This window comes from Candoia aspera, chromosome 2 (assembly GCF_035149785.1).
Source record: "Candoia aspera isolate rCanAsp1 chromosome 2, rCanAsp1.hap2, whole genome shotgun sequence".
NCBI lineage: Eukaryota > Metazoa > Chordata > Lepidosauria > Squamata > Boidae > Candoia > Candoia aspera.
The window spans coordinates 230,164,562-230,181,590 of NC_086154.1; the positions used below are offsets into that span (position 1 = coordinate 230,164,562).

General features: G+C 40.2%; 1 protein-coding gene across 2 annotated transcripts in view; it reads right to left on the reverse strand.

Annotated features, from left to right (window-relative positions):
- Nucleotides 1-17,029, reverse strand: part of XRCC4 (X-ray repair cross complementing 4) — a 151,311-nt gene that overhangs the window by 113,358 nt on the left and 20,924 nt on the right. For both annotated transcript variants that reach the window (XM_063295453.1, XM_063295454.1), the window contains exons 2-3: nucleotides 14,309-14,461; nucleotides 12,045-12,235 (exon numbers count right to left, since the gene is read on the reverse strand). In XM_063295453.1, the coding sequence (XP_063151523.1) occupies nucleotides 12,045-12,235; nucleotides 14,309-14,447 (330 nt within the window). In that variant the 5' untranslated portion in view covers nucleotides 14,448-14,461. The remainder of the gene's footprint in view (nucleotides 1-12,044; nucleotides 12,236-14,308; nucleotides 14,462-17,029) is intronic.

Consider the following 17,029-nt stretch of genomic DNA (forward strand, 5'->3'; position numbering starts at 1 on the left):
AATTTTCCTCCAACACCACAGTTCCAAAGCATCTATCTTCCTTCTCTCAGCCTTCCTTATGGTCCAGCTCTTGCAGCCATATGTTACTACGGGGAACACCATTGCTTTAACTATGCGGACCTTTGTTGTCAAGTGATGTCTCTGCTCTTAACTATTTTATCGAGATTTGTCATTGCTCTCCTCCCAAGAATAGAACATCTTCGGATTTCCTGGCTGCAGTCAGCGTCTGCAGTAATCTTTGCACCTAGAAATACGAAGTCTGTCACTGCCTCTACGTTTTCTCTATTTGCCAGTTATCAATCAAGCTGGTTGCCATAATCTTGGGTTTTTTGAGGTTTAACTGCAAGCCAGCTTTTGCACTTTCTTCTTTCACCTTCATCATAAGGCTCCTCAGTTCTTCGCTTTCAGCCATCAAAGTGGTATCATCTGCATATCTGAGATTGTTAATGTTGCTTCCAGCAATTTTAACCCCAGCTTTGGATTAATCAAGCCAGCACGTCCCATGATGTGTTCTGCGTACAAGTTGAATAGGTAGGGTGAGAGTATACAACCCTGCCATACTCCTTTCCCAATCTTAAAGGACCCAGTCCGTTGTTCCGTGGTCTGTTCTTACTGTTGCTACTTGGTTACACAGATTCCTCAGGAGGCAGACAAGATGAGTTGGTATCCCCGCATCACCAAGAACTTGCCACAATTTGTTATGGTCCACACAGTCAAAGGCTTTAGAATAGTCAATAAAACAGAAACAGATGTTTTTCTGAAACTCCCTGGCTTTTTCCATTATCCAGCGAATACTGGCAATTGGTCCCTAGTTCCTCTGCCTTTTCTAAACCCAGGTTGTACATCTGGCAATTCTCACTCCATGAATTGCTGGAGTCTACTTTGCAGGATCTTGAGCATTACCTTACTGGCATGTGAAATAAGTGCCACTGTGTAATGGTTGCCTATTCTAAAACACCATCAGACTCATAAGTAGGAATTCAAAGATATCTGATTTATTAAAGAATAGTATGCAGGATCACAGAGAAAGCTGAGAATGATGAAATCATTGAAATAATCAAGTGCAGGGGTGTCAGCATCACTTAATTGAACATACCAGTCAGCTGCTCAACCCGTCAACTTGGTGGCAATGGCAGTTATTTTAGACTCTTCGGAAGGGAAGCATGCCCCAAACTCTCTTATATAACTCTTAGCATTAGTTAAAAAGAAAGATAACTGTTGGATCCCCATCAAATTTGACAGAAAAGTCTCTCACTCCGCCTCTGGTTGAAGTGGAACTAGCAGGCGCTTGAGTGGTTTGGCCCCAGGTTACAGTAGCTTTCCCTTTACGGGTTCGAGAGTCCCTTCTCCTTCGCGTGCCCAGTTTCTTCTCAGTTGACACCATAGTAGATTCTTTGTCTGGGGTTAGTGGGAACCGATACTTCCAGGACGTCCCTGACGTCCCTGGTTGAGGTACCCCCACTTCATCCAAGGTGATCAACTCTGTGAGCAATTCACTGGGTGCCGGTTGCTTTGGCTCTTCCCCATTGTCAGATTCCTCTGAATCAGAATTGGAATTCGATTCATCCCTTGACAGGTCTTGGGATTCTGAAGGTTCTGTGGTGAGGTTCAGTTCTCCGCTCTTGACCGTCGACTCGGGCATCAAGCTAGCCATCTCCTCAAGTCCCCCGGTCATGGATTTCGACTCAGCCATTGTTAACTATTTTCCCTCACAAGAAACTGAACTTGGTAGGAGCTAACAGTACAGCTTTGGGGATTCTCAGCTTTATGTAATGGTTGCCTATTCTAAAACACCATCAGACTCATAAGTAGGAATTCAAAGATATCTGATTTATTAAAGAATAGTATGCAGGATCACAGAGAAAGCTGAAAATGATGAAAGTGCACCAAATTCAAACTAAAAACCCTCGGTGCAAATGAAATCCCTCCCCCCATAGAATCTTCTCAAGTTCACAATCCCAGGTGCTCCTAATGGTTTCTGATGGTCTGCGGGAAAAGTCCTCGAGCAGAGAAAATAACCCAAACACATTCCATTGTACTGATTTCACATACAGAGCTTGGTACAAGGTCTCACAGCAGCTCCCTCCCAAACAGAAACGTGCATCAGCGCCATGGCATGTGAAACGTTACAATGTATAAACTACACTGAATCAGTGAACATGACACACTGTTCGATACTTTGAACTTTCTTTACTGTTTCCCTTTTTCGTATGGGGAAATAAGTTGATTTTTTCCAATCTGATGGCCATTCTTGTGTTTTCCAAATTTGCTGGCATATGTCATGCATCACCTTGACAGCATCATCTTGCAAGATTTTAAACAGTTCAGCTGGGATACCATCGTCTCCTGCTGCCTTGTTATTAGCAATGCTTCTTAAGGCTCAATCAACATCACTCATCAGGATGTCTGGCTCTAGCTCACTGACCACACCGTCAAAGCTATCCCCGATATAATTATACTTCCTATACAGATCTTCCGTATATTCTTGCCACCTTTTCTTGATCTCTTCTTCTTCTGTTAGCTTCTTACCATTTTTGTTTTTGTTCATACCCGCTTTTGCCTGGAATTTACTTCCGATGTTTCTAATTTTCTGGAAGAGGTCTCTTGTCCTTCCTATTCTATTGTCTTCCACTTCCGCACATTGCTTGTTCAAAAATTGTTCCTTATCTCTTCTGGCTAACCTCTGGAATTTTGCATTTAATTGGGCATATCTCCCCCTATCACTGTTGCCTTTTGCTTTCCTTCTTTCTTGGGCTACTCCTAGTGTCTCAGCAGACAGCCATTTTGCCTTCTTGGTTTTCTCTTTCTTTGGGATGTATTTTGTTGCCGCCTCCTGAACAATGTTGTGAACTTCTGCCCATAGTTCTTCCGGGACCCTATCTACTAAGTCTAGTCCCTTAAATCTATTCTTCACCTCCACTGCATATTCCTTAGGAATATTAGTGAGCTCAGATCTAGCTGATCTGTGGGTCTTCCCTAATCTCTTTAGTCTGATCCTAAATTGCTCAATAAGAAGTTCGTGATCTGAACTACAGTCAGCTCCAGGTCTTGTTTTTGCTGACTGTATAGATGTCCTCCACCTTTGGCTGCAAAGGATGTAGTCAATCTGATTTCAGTGTTGTCCATCTGGTGAAGTCCATGTACTGTATAAAGCCATCTCTTAGGTTGTTGGAAGAATGTTTGTTATGCAGAGTGAGTTGTCTTGGCAAAATTCTATCAGCCTATGGCCTGCTTCGTTTTGTTCTCCCAGGCCATGCTTACCTGTAATTCCAGGTGTCATTTGACTACCCACCTTAGCATTCCAGTCTCCTGTAATGAAAACATCATCTCTTTTTGGTGCATTGTCCAGTAGGTGCTGCAGATCCTCATAGAACTGATCTACTTCAGCTTCTTCAGCATTTGTAGCTGGGGTATATATTTGGATCACTGTGATGTTAAATGGCTTACCCTGAATTCAAATTGAGATCATTCTATCGTTTTTTGGATTGTATCCAAGCACTGCTTTAGCCACTTTACTATTAATTATGAAGGCTACTCCATTTCTTCTGTGGTCCTCTTGTCCACAGTAGTAGATCTGGTGATCCTCTGATGTGAAGTGGTCCATTCCAGTCCATCTCAGTTCACTGACACCCAAAATGTCTATCTTTAATCTTGACATCTCACCAATAACCACATCCAATTTGCCCTGGCTCATAGATCTTACATTCCAGGTTCCGATGGTGTGTTGATCCTTAGAACATCGGATTCGCCGCTAGCCGTCCTTTTAGCTTTGAGCTAGTTGTGTCATCACATTTGGGACTAGTTGAATGTATCCTCTGTTCCTTCCCAGTAGCATTTTGACCACCTTCCGACCTGGGAGTCTCATCTTCCAATGATATACTGACATATCTCTGGTTGTATTGATCCATTTAGTTTTCACAGCATGAATAACAACATTTGTTTTTTTTAATAGTCTTGCAAATAACTTTTCCATAATAGAAGCAATATGCATCCCCCCATTCACACAGTAAGCTGGAGAGGATAGAATGTGCATATGCATTTCAGCAACACTACATCATCATGTATGTACTTTTTATATCCTTTAAGCAGTGGGCAGGGAGGAGATAACTGTATATTAATAAACTGCATTAATAAGATATAGATCAAGATCTAGAAAATCTCTAGACCTGTAAGACAATTTGATTTTTCTTAAGAATAATTATGATGAGATTTATATTACTTCTTCACTTTAAGCATCAATTTATGAATAAAGTTGTGAAGAAACAGAGGGAATTATCAGGGCTAAAGTTTCCAATATGGGTCTAAAGAAAAACATTAAATATTCGATAACTATCCTAAAGCCTATTTCTGTGGCTTTAATCTGACTGCAAAGAAATAAGGTTTTATTTCTGATGCTGGAAAGTTTTGAAGAAACTGCTTTAACCTTAAGAAAAGAACTATGTAATTAACAGAGCAAAACTACAGGCACAAAGAAACGGATAAAAACAAAATCAAAATGGAGTAAGAACTGTCCCAAACCCATTTTCCTGTCGCTATTTTCACTGCTCAGTTTTATGGTTAGTGCTAAACTGCAGAAAAAGAGAAGATGGCTATGACATCCCACAATCATCCTTCCATAATACTAACTATAATAAATTTCAGATGAAGGGTACTCTGTTCAAGAAATAAGAGTGCTGATGATGTTTAAAAACAATCAGAAAAGCAATCTGATGGAAATCACTTGAACATTTGGCTTTAGAGATATACAATTTAAAACCTACTGGTGGTGGTTCTCTTTGCACATCATGGCAAAATTATCCTTAAAATATACAATTAACTGCAGTTCAGTTCCTAATGACTTCAAAATAGAACTCTGCAGTATTTGTATCTGAAGAAGGCAAAACTGCTTCAAATCTGACAAGGGCACCTTCTCTGTACCTATCAGTATTTCTTCAAAGGAGCCGTGATTTTGCTTGGGTTCACATGGTAGCTACACTTTCTCAGTAAAATACGCATTTAAGCTATGGAGGTGGCAACATGTGGTGGCATCCTTTTGCTGGCTCTCTTAATTCTTACTGAGCTACCTGCAGCTATCCTGCAAGACCAGGAGAAGGCACTGCTTCTTTAAGCAACTGCCAACAGACACAGAGAGGGCCACCCACACCAAATCTAAAGCTCCTTTGCTGACTTGAGATCTGAATACCTCTATTTCAACAGTAATTTGAAATAGAGTCCTAGGATCTTGCTCAGTCCTAGGATCATCATTCCATTTTTTGATAAAAAATTAATCTAAAAAATCTGACTAAATAATTACTTTATATGGTATATACCTCACAATTTAAAATCTGTATCTGATAACTTTTTAATTAGAAGTTATTACAGAATCTTTCTAAGCAGTGAATAAATAATGATGAAAATGATTAAATTAAACCTTCTTGAGTAATGGTTTAAATTGATTTCATTTTACTCAAATATAACTTGCAGCAATCAAAATGTTCTTCTTCACACAACATACAACTAATCGATAGAAATCATAACAAAATCTGTTTACAACTAGACAATAGTATAAAGTCAGAGATTCAAAGTAAACATTTCAGAACTCAGCTTTTAAGACAGAAAGAGGAAAAAAAAACAGAGAGACTGACATATATTTTTAAAAGTGTCCCCCCACCACCAACTGGATCAAGGCCATGAAATGAAATTTTAACATTTTACTTTGTATCTACATCTTCCAACTTCTGAAATTCTTTATGGGTTGCAAAGAAGTAAATGTCAAGATTAGACAGATGCAAGGCTAACAGCAAGGTAGCAAGAAGTGGGATTAATTCAAAGAATCACATGGGATGAAGATTTATGCCCCTATGCTCCAACTCAGTTGTTGATCCTTATTCATGATGTCCTACAGTTACAATCAACAAAGACTCCATAATTACTCTTTCACTAACTTGCTTAAGGCCAAATGGTAGGCAGCGTGTTTTATATACCCTAGATTTAAATTTAATTTACCTTAGGCTAATTTCTGTTAAAATGAAAAATAAAACAAAACAAAATTACAGTCTACTAGGTAATCATACCAAACTTCTTTTTCTTTTTTAAGGAGACACGTCTGGTCAATAATTTATGATTTAAAGATTTTCCTCAGAAAAAATGATTTCTATTCAACTGAACAAGCTATTGTAAACACCAAAAACTGAAGCATAGAGCATGTGTTCCAAACTATGAAAATGATATTCACAGACTTTAAGCCCTTAAGTAATCATTTCAGAAACATTTAGAAGTACGTTTTTAAAAACTGAAAATGTATATTGAATCCACATATGACTCTGATGCTTTAATCAGTTTGAAAAATAAAAATATCTTTCCATCCTGTGACATATATTTTAGAAAACTAAAAAAAAATGTTGGTGTGGGAAATGTGAAACAAATTACTAGGATTTCTTTTTGAGCCTACTTAAGCCATAGTTTTGCATATGCCAAAGAATATCTTTGGCTAAAACTCTGCTAATGTTCATGAGAAAGAAACTACAATACCTGCCACCTTATTATACAGAAAGATTTGCTAGTTCTCAAATACTGTTTATCAAGAGCTCTTTAATCAATTTAATTGCCACCTCCAATAAGAAAGTCTCGCAGGAGTCCCATTATTTGCAATGTGCAGAGAGCTCCTAGCTGAAGTACTCAGAAAGATTTACTTCCAAGTGGTCACCTACTTAGATCAAACAGTAAATCACTGACTCTTGTTATGGTGTTTGTTTAGGTGGCAGCAGTTTAGCTGGCCAAGCCTCAATGGCCCCTTACTGAGCTCTCAGTGTGTGTGGCCCATATTGCTCTGCAGCTGCTTTGACACACAAGCCCTACAGTATACCAGGTCTATTGTTATTTTAATATAATTCTCAGCCATTTAGTTTGCTCTTATCAGACTAAAAACTTTACAGAAGAGCAAATGTTAAAAAACTCTTGAAACAAAGGCACCTGTTTTTCAAACAAGCTGCTAATGATTAAATGCAACTCATCCTTAGTATTTTTTCATCTACAGATACCCCATATTCTTTTATTTGCAAGTTTAACAAATTAAGATCCAAGCAACCATATTAGTACATGCAATGTTATATATTGGTTCAACACCCTCTTTAGATTCAAAACCAAGCAATATTAGCAGAAAATTAATTTAGTATGGAATTATTGTATACATACATACATATATAGCATTCTATTAATATAATCTCATTGTCTTCAATGGAAGTATAACTATGGAGAACAATTTTAATTTTCTTTTAGTAGACCTTTGAATTTACATTTATCTAATCTTCTGATAGCACTATCAAATTATACTTTCATAGCATCCCATATAGTAACTGAAAAATATCTGCAGAAAGACACAAAAGAAATAGACTCAAATTGTTGCTGGAATAAAACTGGAGCCATATCTAGATCCAGATCTCAATTGTTCTATTAGCACCCAATAATTGGTTGCATTAATATTTTAATATATTGTATGTTGGAGTGGACTTCAACATCCAGAATCATCAGGGGCTCTACATATTCAGAGCTAGACTGAACCTGTGCAGCCATATACCATATACACCATATTCCTGGCCTAAATCCCTTTATTTTGTTTGTGCAATTTAGAGGATGTCCAACTCCATAAGACTCTGGACAGCTTGCATTGTTAAAAACAATTAAAAAACAGAGACCATGTGAGTCAGGAAGAAAATATAATCAAGTAAATATCCTACAAGGACTCAGCACAACCACTAATCCAAGACCAAAATCCTAATGGCCAGGTTTTGTATGATTTTTTGAAAATCACTAGAATGGGAACTTTAGGAAACTCTGGGGTGATGCTGTTCCAAAGGTCAAGCTCTATGACACACAGAGTAGGCTTCCTTGGTCCTGACAGATGGCATTGTTTAATCCAGGGTTTCTCAACCAGGGTTCCGTGGCACCCTAGGGTTCCATGAGAGGTCACTAAGGGTTCCATGAGAGACCACGATTTATTTAAATAATTATTTCAAATTTGGGCAACTTCACATTAAAGAGGTAAATTTCATTCTTTACTTTACTTTAAAAATACTGTTAGTGCATATATACAGGCCTACACATGAAACAAATAAAATAATTTTGTAATTTGTGGCCTATATTTGAGCCTGAATGTGCAGGGGTTCCCCAAGGCCTGAAAAATATTTCAAGGGTTCCTCCAGGGTCAGCAGCTTCCAATTGAATTCAAGCAATAAAATCATAATCAATAACAAAAGATATAAAAACAACATTTTGTTGTTTATTTGTTTAGTCGCTTCTGACTCTTTGTGACTTCATGAACCAGCCCACGCCAGAGCTTCCTGTTGGTCAACACCCCCAGCTCCCTCAGGGACGAGTCCGTCACCTCTAGAATATCATCCATCCACCTTGCCCTTGGTCGGCCCCTCTTCCTTTTGCCCTCCACTCTCCCTAGCATCAGCATCTTCTCCAGGGTGTCCTGTCTTCTCATTATGTGGCCAAAGTACTTCAGTTTTGCCTTTAATATCGTTCCCTCAAGTGAGCAGTCTGGCTTTATTTCCTGGAGGATGGACTGGTTTGATCTTCTTGCAGTCCAAGGCACTCTCAGCATTTTCCTCCAACACCACAGTTCAAAAGCATCTATCTAACAACATAACATTTCAAAAATTCATGAAGTACAATAATCTACCAACAATCGACAGGCATTAATTTCAATCATGGGATAAAACAAATGGTGGGCAATTAAACACAGAAAAGACACACATGGCAGGATACAAATGATAAAAAAAACAACAAGCACACCTTCCATGGCCTCTTGTTCTTCAACACAAAGAATGGCCCATTAAGATTTCAATAGAATTTATTACTAATGAAGTACACATACAATTGTGGCCTCACCTTGACACTAGCTTTCATAGCAGATCTTTGAGAAATGCCATATAGTTCCTGACCTGTGACTTTATAATCCTACAAACCATTTTAGGAACCTTATGGTTCATTGAGCAAGAGCTATGAAAAGCAAAAGGTTGCTTTAGGGGGAAAAAGAAGGCAGATATAAAGGGCGTATAGCCATTAGTACCTCTGACATGCAAGACCTCCTCATCTGACCCACTCCCTCAGAGGCCTTTTTTTAGTTGATAGGGAAACTCAGAGCAACCTATTAGATTGCTGTGTGCATGGATATCAAGGAAGTTTCCTTCTAGAAATTAGTCACAACTTAAAAACTAAAAGTAGCTAAGAGAAATGGTGCCACACTGCAATTGTAACCAAATCACAGCACATATACACAAACACACACACACACACACAGTCAGGACCAGAAATATTGGAACAAGGATAACTGTTTTGGCATTTGGCCTCTGTACACCACCACACTGAAGCTGAAAGGAAACATACCCAGATGGGAGCGAAGTCAGGACTTTCAGCTGTAATTCAAGGGGTTTGACAAAAGTGGGGCACTAACCATTCAGGAAGTACAGCCAGTGGCATATACACACCCCCATCATTGGTGGCTTGTAAGGAATGCAACAAGCCAACATCATTATAAACATAAGGATCGCCTTTAATACCTGGATGAAAATCCTTTGCAGTCAATGACTGCCTGAAGTCTGGAACCCATGGACATGACCAAATGCTGAGTTTCCTCCCTCAAGATGCTTTACTGCAGCTGCCTTCAGCTGCTACTTGTTTGTGGGTCTTTCTTGTCTTCAGTAAGTGAAAAGCATGCTCTGTTGGGTTGAGATCAGGTGACTGACTTGGCCATTGAAGAATATCCCACTTCTTTGCCTTGAGAAACTCTTGGGTAGCTTTTGCTGTATGTTTTGGGTCATTATCCATCTGCAACATGAAGCCATATCCTATCAGTTTGGCAGCATGTGGCTGAATCTGAGCAGAAAGTATAGCCCTATACACTTCAGAATTCATCCTTCTGCTTTTATAAGCAGTCAAATCATCAATAAACACCAGTGACCCAGTTCCATTGGCAGCCATACAAGCCCATGCCTCTACCATGTCTGACAGATGATGTGGTATGCTTTGGATCATAAGCTGTTCCTTTCCTTCTCCATACTTTTCTCTTCCCATTATTCTGGTACAAGTTAATCTTGGTTTCATCAGTCCAAAGAATTTTTTTCAGGTGTTTGCTGGCAAAGTCTAATCTGGCCTTTCTGTTCTTGAGCACTACCAGTGGTTTGCACCTTGCTGTGAAGCCTCTATATTTACTTTCAAAAAGCCATCTCTTGACTGTAGATGTTAACAATGACATGCCTACCTACTCAAGAGCGTTCTTGACCTGGCTAGATGTTGTGAAAGGTTCCTCTTCACCATGAGCAGAATTCTGTGGTCATCCACTTTAGTTGTCTTCTGTGGTCTTCCAGGCCTTTTGCTGTTGCTGAGCTTGCCAGTTAATTCCTTCTTTTTCAGGATGTTCCAAACTGTTGTATTGACCACTCCCAATGTTTTTGCTATCTCTCTGATGGGTTTATTTTGTTTTCTCAGCCTAATGATGGCCTCCTTCACTCGCATGGACACCTCTTTGGACCTCATGTTGAGAGTTCCAGTGAACAGCTACCAAATGCAAATGTACCACTCAGAACCACCTCCAGGCCTTTTATCTGCTTGATTGGTCATGGGGTACCCAGGAAACAGGCCACACCTGGCCATGCAGCTGCTTGTCAGCCATTCGTTCCATTACTTATGAGGCACCAACGATGGGTGTGTGTGTATGCCACTGGCTGTACTTCCTGAATGGTTAAGGCCCCACTTTTGTCAAATCCCTTGAATTACAGCTGAAAGTCCTGACTTCACTCCCATCTAGGTGTGTTTCCTTTCAACTTCAGTGTGGTGGTGTAGAGGCTAAATGCCAAAACAGTTAGCCTTGTTCCAATATTTCTGGTCCTGACTGTGTATATGTATATATATATATATAGTGGTAGGCAGCATTATTGCGACCGAAAACTCTCCCTGCGACCCGAGTTCAATGCCAGCGGAAGCTGGATTCTCGGGTAGCTGGCTCAGGTCGACTCAACCTTCCATCCTTCCGAGGTTGGTAAAATGAGTACCCAGCTTGCTGGGGACAGTGACTGGGGAAGGCAATGGCAAACCACCCCACTATAGTCTGCCAAGAAAACGTCACGAAAGCAGCGTCCCCCCAAAGGGTCACACATGACTTGGTGCTTGCACAGGGGACCTTTCACCTTTCTTAATTTTATATATGGAGATATATATATATATATATATATATATATATATCTTTTAAATTAAATTCATCTGAGGAATTTAAATATAATCATACTTTATAGCTAAAGGAATTCCCGGCAATTTTATTTTGTTTGATTTTTGTCATTTCTGCAATGAAATATAACTTTATTTTTCAGGTTATAGATCTTGCAAATAGTATTTATTTTTAACAAATGAATCCTGCTTTACAAAAGCTTGGAACTGAAAAGCCAATGTTTATTTTGATTGTAGAATTTAAAAAACATTCTCATAAGCACAATATTTCTTACTGATTTTTAAAAACAGAGCATTATTGTCATGTTCCCGTTCCGATGTTTATGGTTCCTCGTAACGTTTCACATGTCATATCTGCAGTTGCGTGCCTGCCTGGCCACGCTGGTAAATTTCCTTTGTGCTGACTTGTGATCTTCTGGAATGTATGTTTGGGTTATCTCTGCTGTTCAAGGTTACTTTCTCAGGCCGATTCTAACGGTTGCTAGCATCTGGGGTGGGTGGTTGCTATGCTAGCCTGAGGGGAGGGTTCGCAACGGGAGCAAGGCTTTTTAAGTTGTGTTTGGCGCGCTTTTGCTCATTCTCAGCTTTCTTCGTACTTTGCATACTATTCATTCAATAAATTAGTTTTCTCTAGTAATTACTGATGAGACTCCTTTTATTGGAATAGGCAATCATTACAATTATGCTAATAATTAAGTAGTATAACAGAATTTATAACTGCTGAAGTTTAAGACAAAGCTCTTAGTGTGTTCTTTGTTCCTGAAGATTTATGACATAAAATGTTGATTTTATGACAAAATGTTTGGGATAAATAAAAGTAACAAAGCAATACTTACAGTAACATCTTTCAAATTCTTTTCATATGAAAAATGAATCCATTCTCCATTTACTCCTTTTTTAGAAATATCAAAACGGTATGTATCTGAGAACTCTTGGTCAAGCAACAATACTTTTTTTAATTCTTCTACATATTTTTCTTTCTCCATTTCCATATCAGCAGCCTCTCTGGAAATCTCTTCTTCAGACACTAAGACAATAATTAGAAGAATTAAAGTTAATTTGAAAGAATGGCAATTGATAGAGATAGAGATATAGAGATAGAGATGGGTTTGAAACACATTTCTACCACAATTTAATTTCGAAAACTATATCAGTCTCTCACATCGTTGTGGAGGAATTTTGGCCCACACTTCTTTACAACATTGCTTCAGTTCATTGAGGTTTGTGGGCATTGGTTTATGCACAGCATTCTTAAGGTCCCGCCACAGCATTTCAGTCGGGTTGAGGTCTGGACTTTGACTGGGCCATAGCAACACCTTGATTCTTTCCTTTTTCAGCCATTCCATTGTAGATTTGCAGGTGTGCTTGAGATCATTGTCCTGTTGCATGACCCAATTTTGGCCAAGCTTTAGCTGTCAGACAGATGGCCTCACATTTGACTCTAGAATACTCTGGTACACAGAGGAGTTCATGGTTAACTCAATGATTAAAAGGTGTCCAGGTCCTGTGGCTGCAAAACAAGCCCAAATAATCACCCCTCCACCACTGTGCTTGACAGTTGGTATGAGATCTTTGTGCTGATATGCTGTTTGGTTTTCCAAAGGACACTGTTCCAGAAGTCTTGTGATTTGTTCAGATGCAACTTTGCAAACCTAAGCCATGCTGCCATGTTCTTTTTACAGAGAAGAGACATTCTCCTGGCAACCCTTCCAAACCAACCATACTTGTACAGTCTTTCTCTAATTGTACTGTTATGAACTTTAACATATAACATGCTAACTGAGGCCTGTAGAGTCTGAGATGTAACTCTTGGATTTTTTGCAACTTCTCTGAGCATTGCATGGTCTGACCTTGGGGTGAATTTGCTGGGAAGTCCACTCCTGGGAAGATTGGCAACTGTCTTGAACATTTCCCACTTGTGAATAAGCTTCCTCACTGTAGAATGATGGACTTTAAATTGTTTGGAAATGGCCTTATAACCCTTCCCAGATTGACGGGCAGCAACAATTGCTTCTCTAAGATCATTGCTATGTCTTTACTCTTTGGTAGTGTATTAACACACACCTGAATGCTCAAGACCAGCAAACTCCTGAAAGTTTGGCTTCTATAGAGGTGGTCACACTTGCTGATGATCAATTAATCAAGGGCATTTGATTAGCAGCACCTGGCTGCTACTTAGCTGCTTAATACCTATGGAAGCAGTAAGGGTGTACTTAGTTTTTCACACATGACTTCTCCATTTTGGCTTTATTTTTGTAAAATAAATATGACACAGAGTAATGTCATGTGTTGTTGTTCATCTGAGGTTGTATTTACCTAATTTTAAGACCTGCTAAGGACTAGATGATTTTTATTATGTCCTGATACATAAAACCATAGAACTCAAAGAGGGTGTACTTTCGTTTTCACATGATTGTAGCCTTCTGAGCACAATAAAAGAATTGGTTATGATGGCAACGGTTCAGTGTTTCTATTTAGGAAAAAGGGACTAAAAAGTAATGAAGATAAAAAGGATAACTTACTTCTAAGTAAATATGCATAGATGTGCATGATTGGAAATCCTCCACTTTAATTATTTAATTACCTTTTTGTAACTTTCCTTTTCCCTGAGAACTGTTACCATTCTCAACTGAATCTACAAATGATATTAAGTCAAGACAGCCACCATATGGAGGATACTACTATTGTTACATCAACATTTACACCAAATCCTTTACGTATTATCAGATCCGTATAGTATTTATATTCTACCTACTCCTTAAGGTGTCTGGCTTCACTCCTCCCATCCAGGGGGCTAGAATGAGTATCTGCAATAAGGCAGGAAAAGGAAAAGCTGCTTCCATTGTTTCTGCCACACTGAGCATAAGGGCTCCAGAAAAATGTCTGAAGTCCACAGTTAAAGAAAGATTTCCAACCAAGAAACCCAAACATTTTCCAGAGTCTCTTCAGGAAACATAACACAATTTTCCCAATTAAAACATAGTTGTGGGGGTGGGGGAAACTTCAGCTTATTTGGGGAAACTAGAGTAGTAAAGGTGGGGTGGGGAACCCATTAATAAATCAATGGTAATAAATTATACAGAAATTTATCATATCTTACCTTTCCCAGTCCAAGATGATTGGCCATCAGTTAATATAACATCAAAACCTATACCCAGATCGTTGCGCCAAGCTATTTGCAGAAAATATGTTGTGCCTGGATCAGAAAGAGGACACAGCTGTCTCACTTTCTTCTCCATTTTGTTCTAGCCAGCTGTTTTATAAAACAGGAGTAAGATGTTAGCACATACATTTTATTTCAGTGAAAACAAGCAAGTTTCAAACTGCAAAATTCACAAACATTGCTGACCATATACTTTCATGGAAATATTTAAATGAAATAAAATAATGTAAATTCATTTTCCTGTAAACATTAATATTTAATTTTTAAAAGTTATTTTGAACAGATATTTAAGCTTTGGGTGTTAAAAGAATTTATTTTTACTATGCAAAAACGTAAGTAACAATTCAACAGAGACCTCAGTATTAAGTATTAAACTTAAGATAGAAAACTGTCATGAGCACTGATGGTGAGCAGGAGGGGGCCCCTATCCAGGGGGGAAAACGCATGCATAGTAGTGAGGAGTTGAGCAGCCATTCAAAGAGACACAGAACAGACCCGTCTTGACTTTTGGAGTTTATCTGTCTGGGTTTTCCCATGCTTCTTCAGTTTGTTAGGATTTTCTGTCTAATGTAGCAGTAATAAAACACTAGAGACCTATTCCTCGTCTCAGCGTGGTTCCTGACTGTTAGGACATCAGTCCTAACAAACTCCTACTCCCACTGAAAGAGGGAGGAACAAAAAAAAAAGAGAGAGACATTTGGGAAAATGTCTTCGGAAAACCAGGAAATTCAGCAAGCCATCCAACAACTGGCAGCAGCCTTGCAACAACACCAACAACAAGTAGATCTCCAGATCAACACATTACAAGCAGCTATGCTACAGCAGTTACAACAACCAGCTCCGATTAACCCACAACCGGTGCCAGCAGCAGCAGCAGCAGCTCCGCCAGTAGTCTTGAGATCCCAGGGCAGTTCACCAGAGAAGTTTGGAGGAGAAGCAGGACAGTTGAGAACCTTTCTCACACAGTGCACAATGTTTTTCGACAGCAGACCGGCAGAGTTCCCAACAGACCGAACCAGAGTCACCTTCATTTTAAGTCTGCTAAAGGGCCCAGCAGCCAAATGGGCTATTCCCATGGTAGAGAACAACGACCCAATTCTCAACGACTACCAGAATTTTCTGGCAGGGTTCCGAGCACACTTTGACGACCCGATCAGAGAGGTCACTGCCAGCCGGGAAATTCGGAAGCTCAAGCAAGGCTACAAGAGGGTGGGAATTTACATTGCTGATTGCAAGCTGTTAGCAGGAGATCTGGACTGGATGAGAGGGCCTTGAAAGACCAATTCAAACAGGGGCTGGATGAGGAAATTAAAAATGAATTAGTGCGCCAGGGAACACCAGCTACCCTAGAAGGTTTATATCAGCTGTCTGTGGTCATAGACGCCAGGCTAGAAGAGCTCAGACAGATGCAGCCGGGGAGAGGCAGGGGCTTCAGAGCGCTTCCAGGATTTCCAGCTCTCTCTGCAGCATCTCTCTACTCAGGACCAGAGGAGCCAATGCAGATCGGGGCGAGCAGGAGGCTTACTTCCCAGGCTGAGACATAGAGAAGGAGAGAGAGAGCCCTCTGTTTCTACTGTGGAGTCTCGGGACATATGGTGAGAGCTTGCCCAGCGAGAAGCCAAGCAAATTCCTTAAGAGCCCCAGGGCAAGCAGCAGAACCAAGAGCCACCTCCACCTCTACTTCCAACCAGGGAAACTCCGTCGGTCTCCCTCCACGGAGCTCAGCAGGGAGACCATCAATCAATTAAGAAGGGCTCATTCTGAGGATTCCAGGCAATCCTTTTACTTACCAGTCATAATGCACATAAACCCAGAGCACCAGGTCAAGCTAGAGGCCCTTGTGGATTCCGGAGCTTCCACCAATTTTATTGATGTACAGACTGTACAAGACCTGAACATCCCGACCATGCAATTGCCACGTCCAATAGAAGTTGAGACCATTGACGGCCAGCCCTTCAAGGCAGGACCAATTTGAAGTTTCACAGAACCTTTGCAACTAACAACAGGAGACCACACTGAGTGGATCCAACTTTATGTTACTGCATCACTTAATGTGCCTATAGTCCTGGGCACACCTTGGCTGAAGATCCACAACCCATTGTTGGACTGGACTACAGGAGCAGTCTCCTTCCCAGCTAAGGAATGCCAGCACCACAAGATTCAAGCCGCTCTTCTCTCTCCAGCAACCAACGCAGTCACTGAAGCAGGGGAGGTCCAATTGCCAGCCAAGTATGCAGATTTCGCAGACATTTTCAGCAAACAAGAGGCCACAGCACTACCCACCCCCCCCACATAGGGACTGTGATTGAACCATTGAGTTGATACCAGGAGCCAAAATTCCAGCAAGGAAACAATATCCGATGTCTCCCAAGGAACTAGCCACCTTAAAAGATTACTTGGATTCTAATCTCCAAGAGGGTTTCATCCGACCATCTACTTCCCCAGCATCTGCTCCTACCTTCTTCGTGCCAAAGAAGCCTGACCCGTTGGCACTGGCAGCTCAGGAGGCACCCATGAGAGTGGTACATGATTTCAGCTCCCTCAATAAGGTCATGGTCAAAGAAAATTACCCACTCCCCTTAATATCTGATCTGCTGGATCACTTACAGAAAGCACGCATTTTTACTAGGTTGGACCTCAGGAATGCATACAATCTGA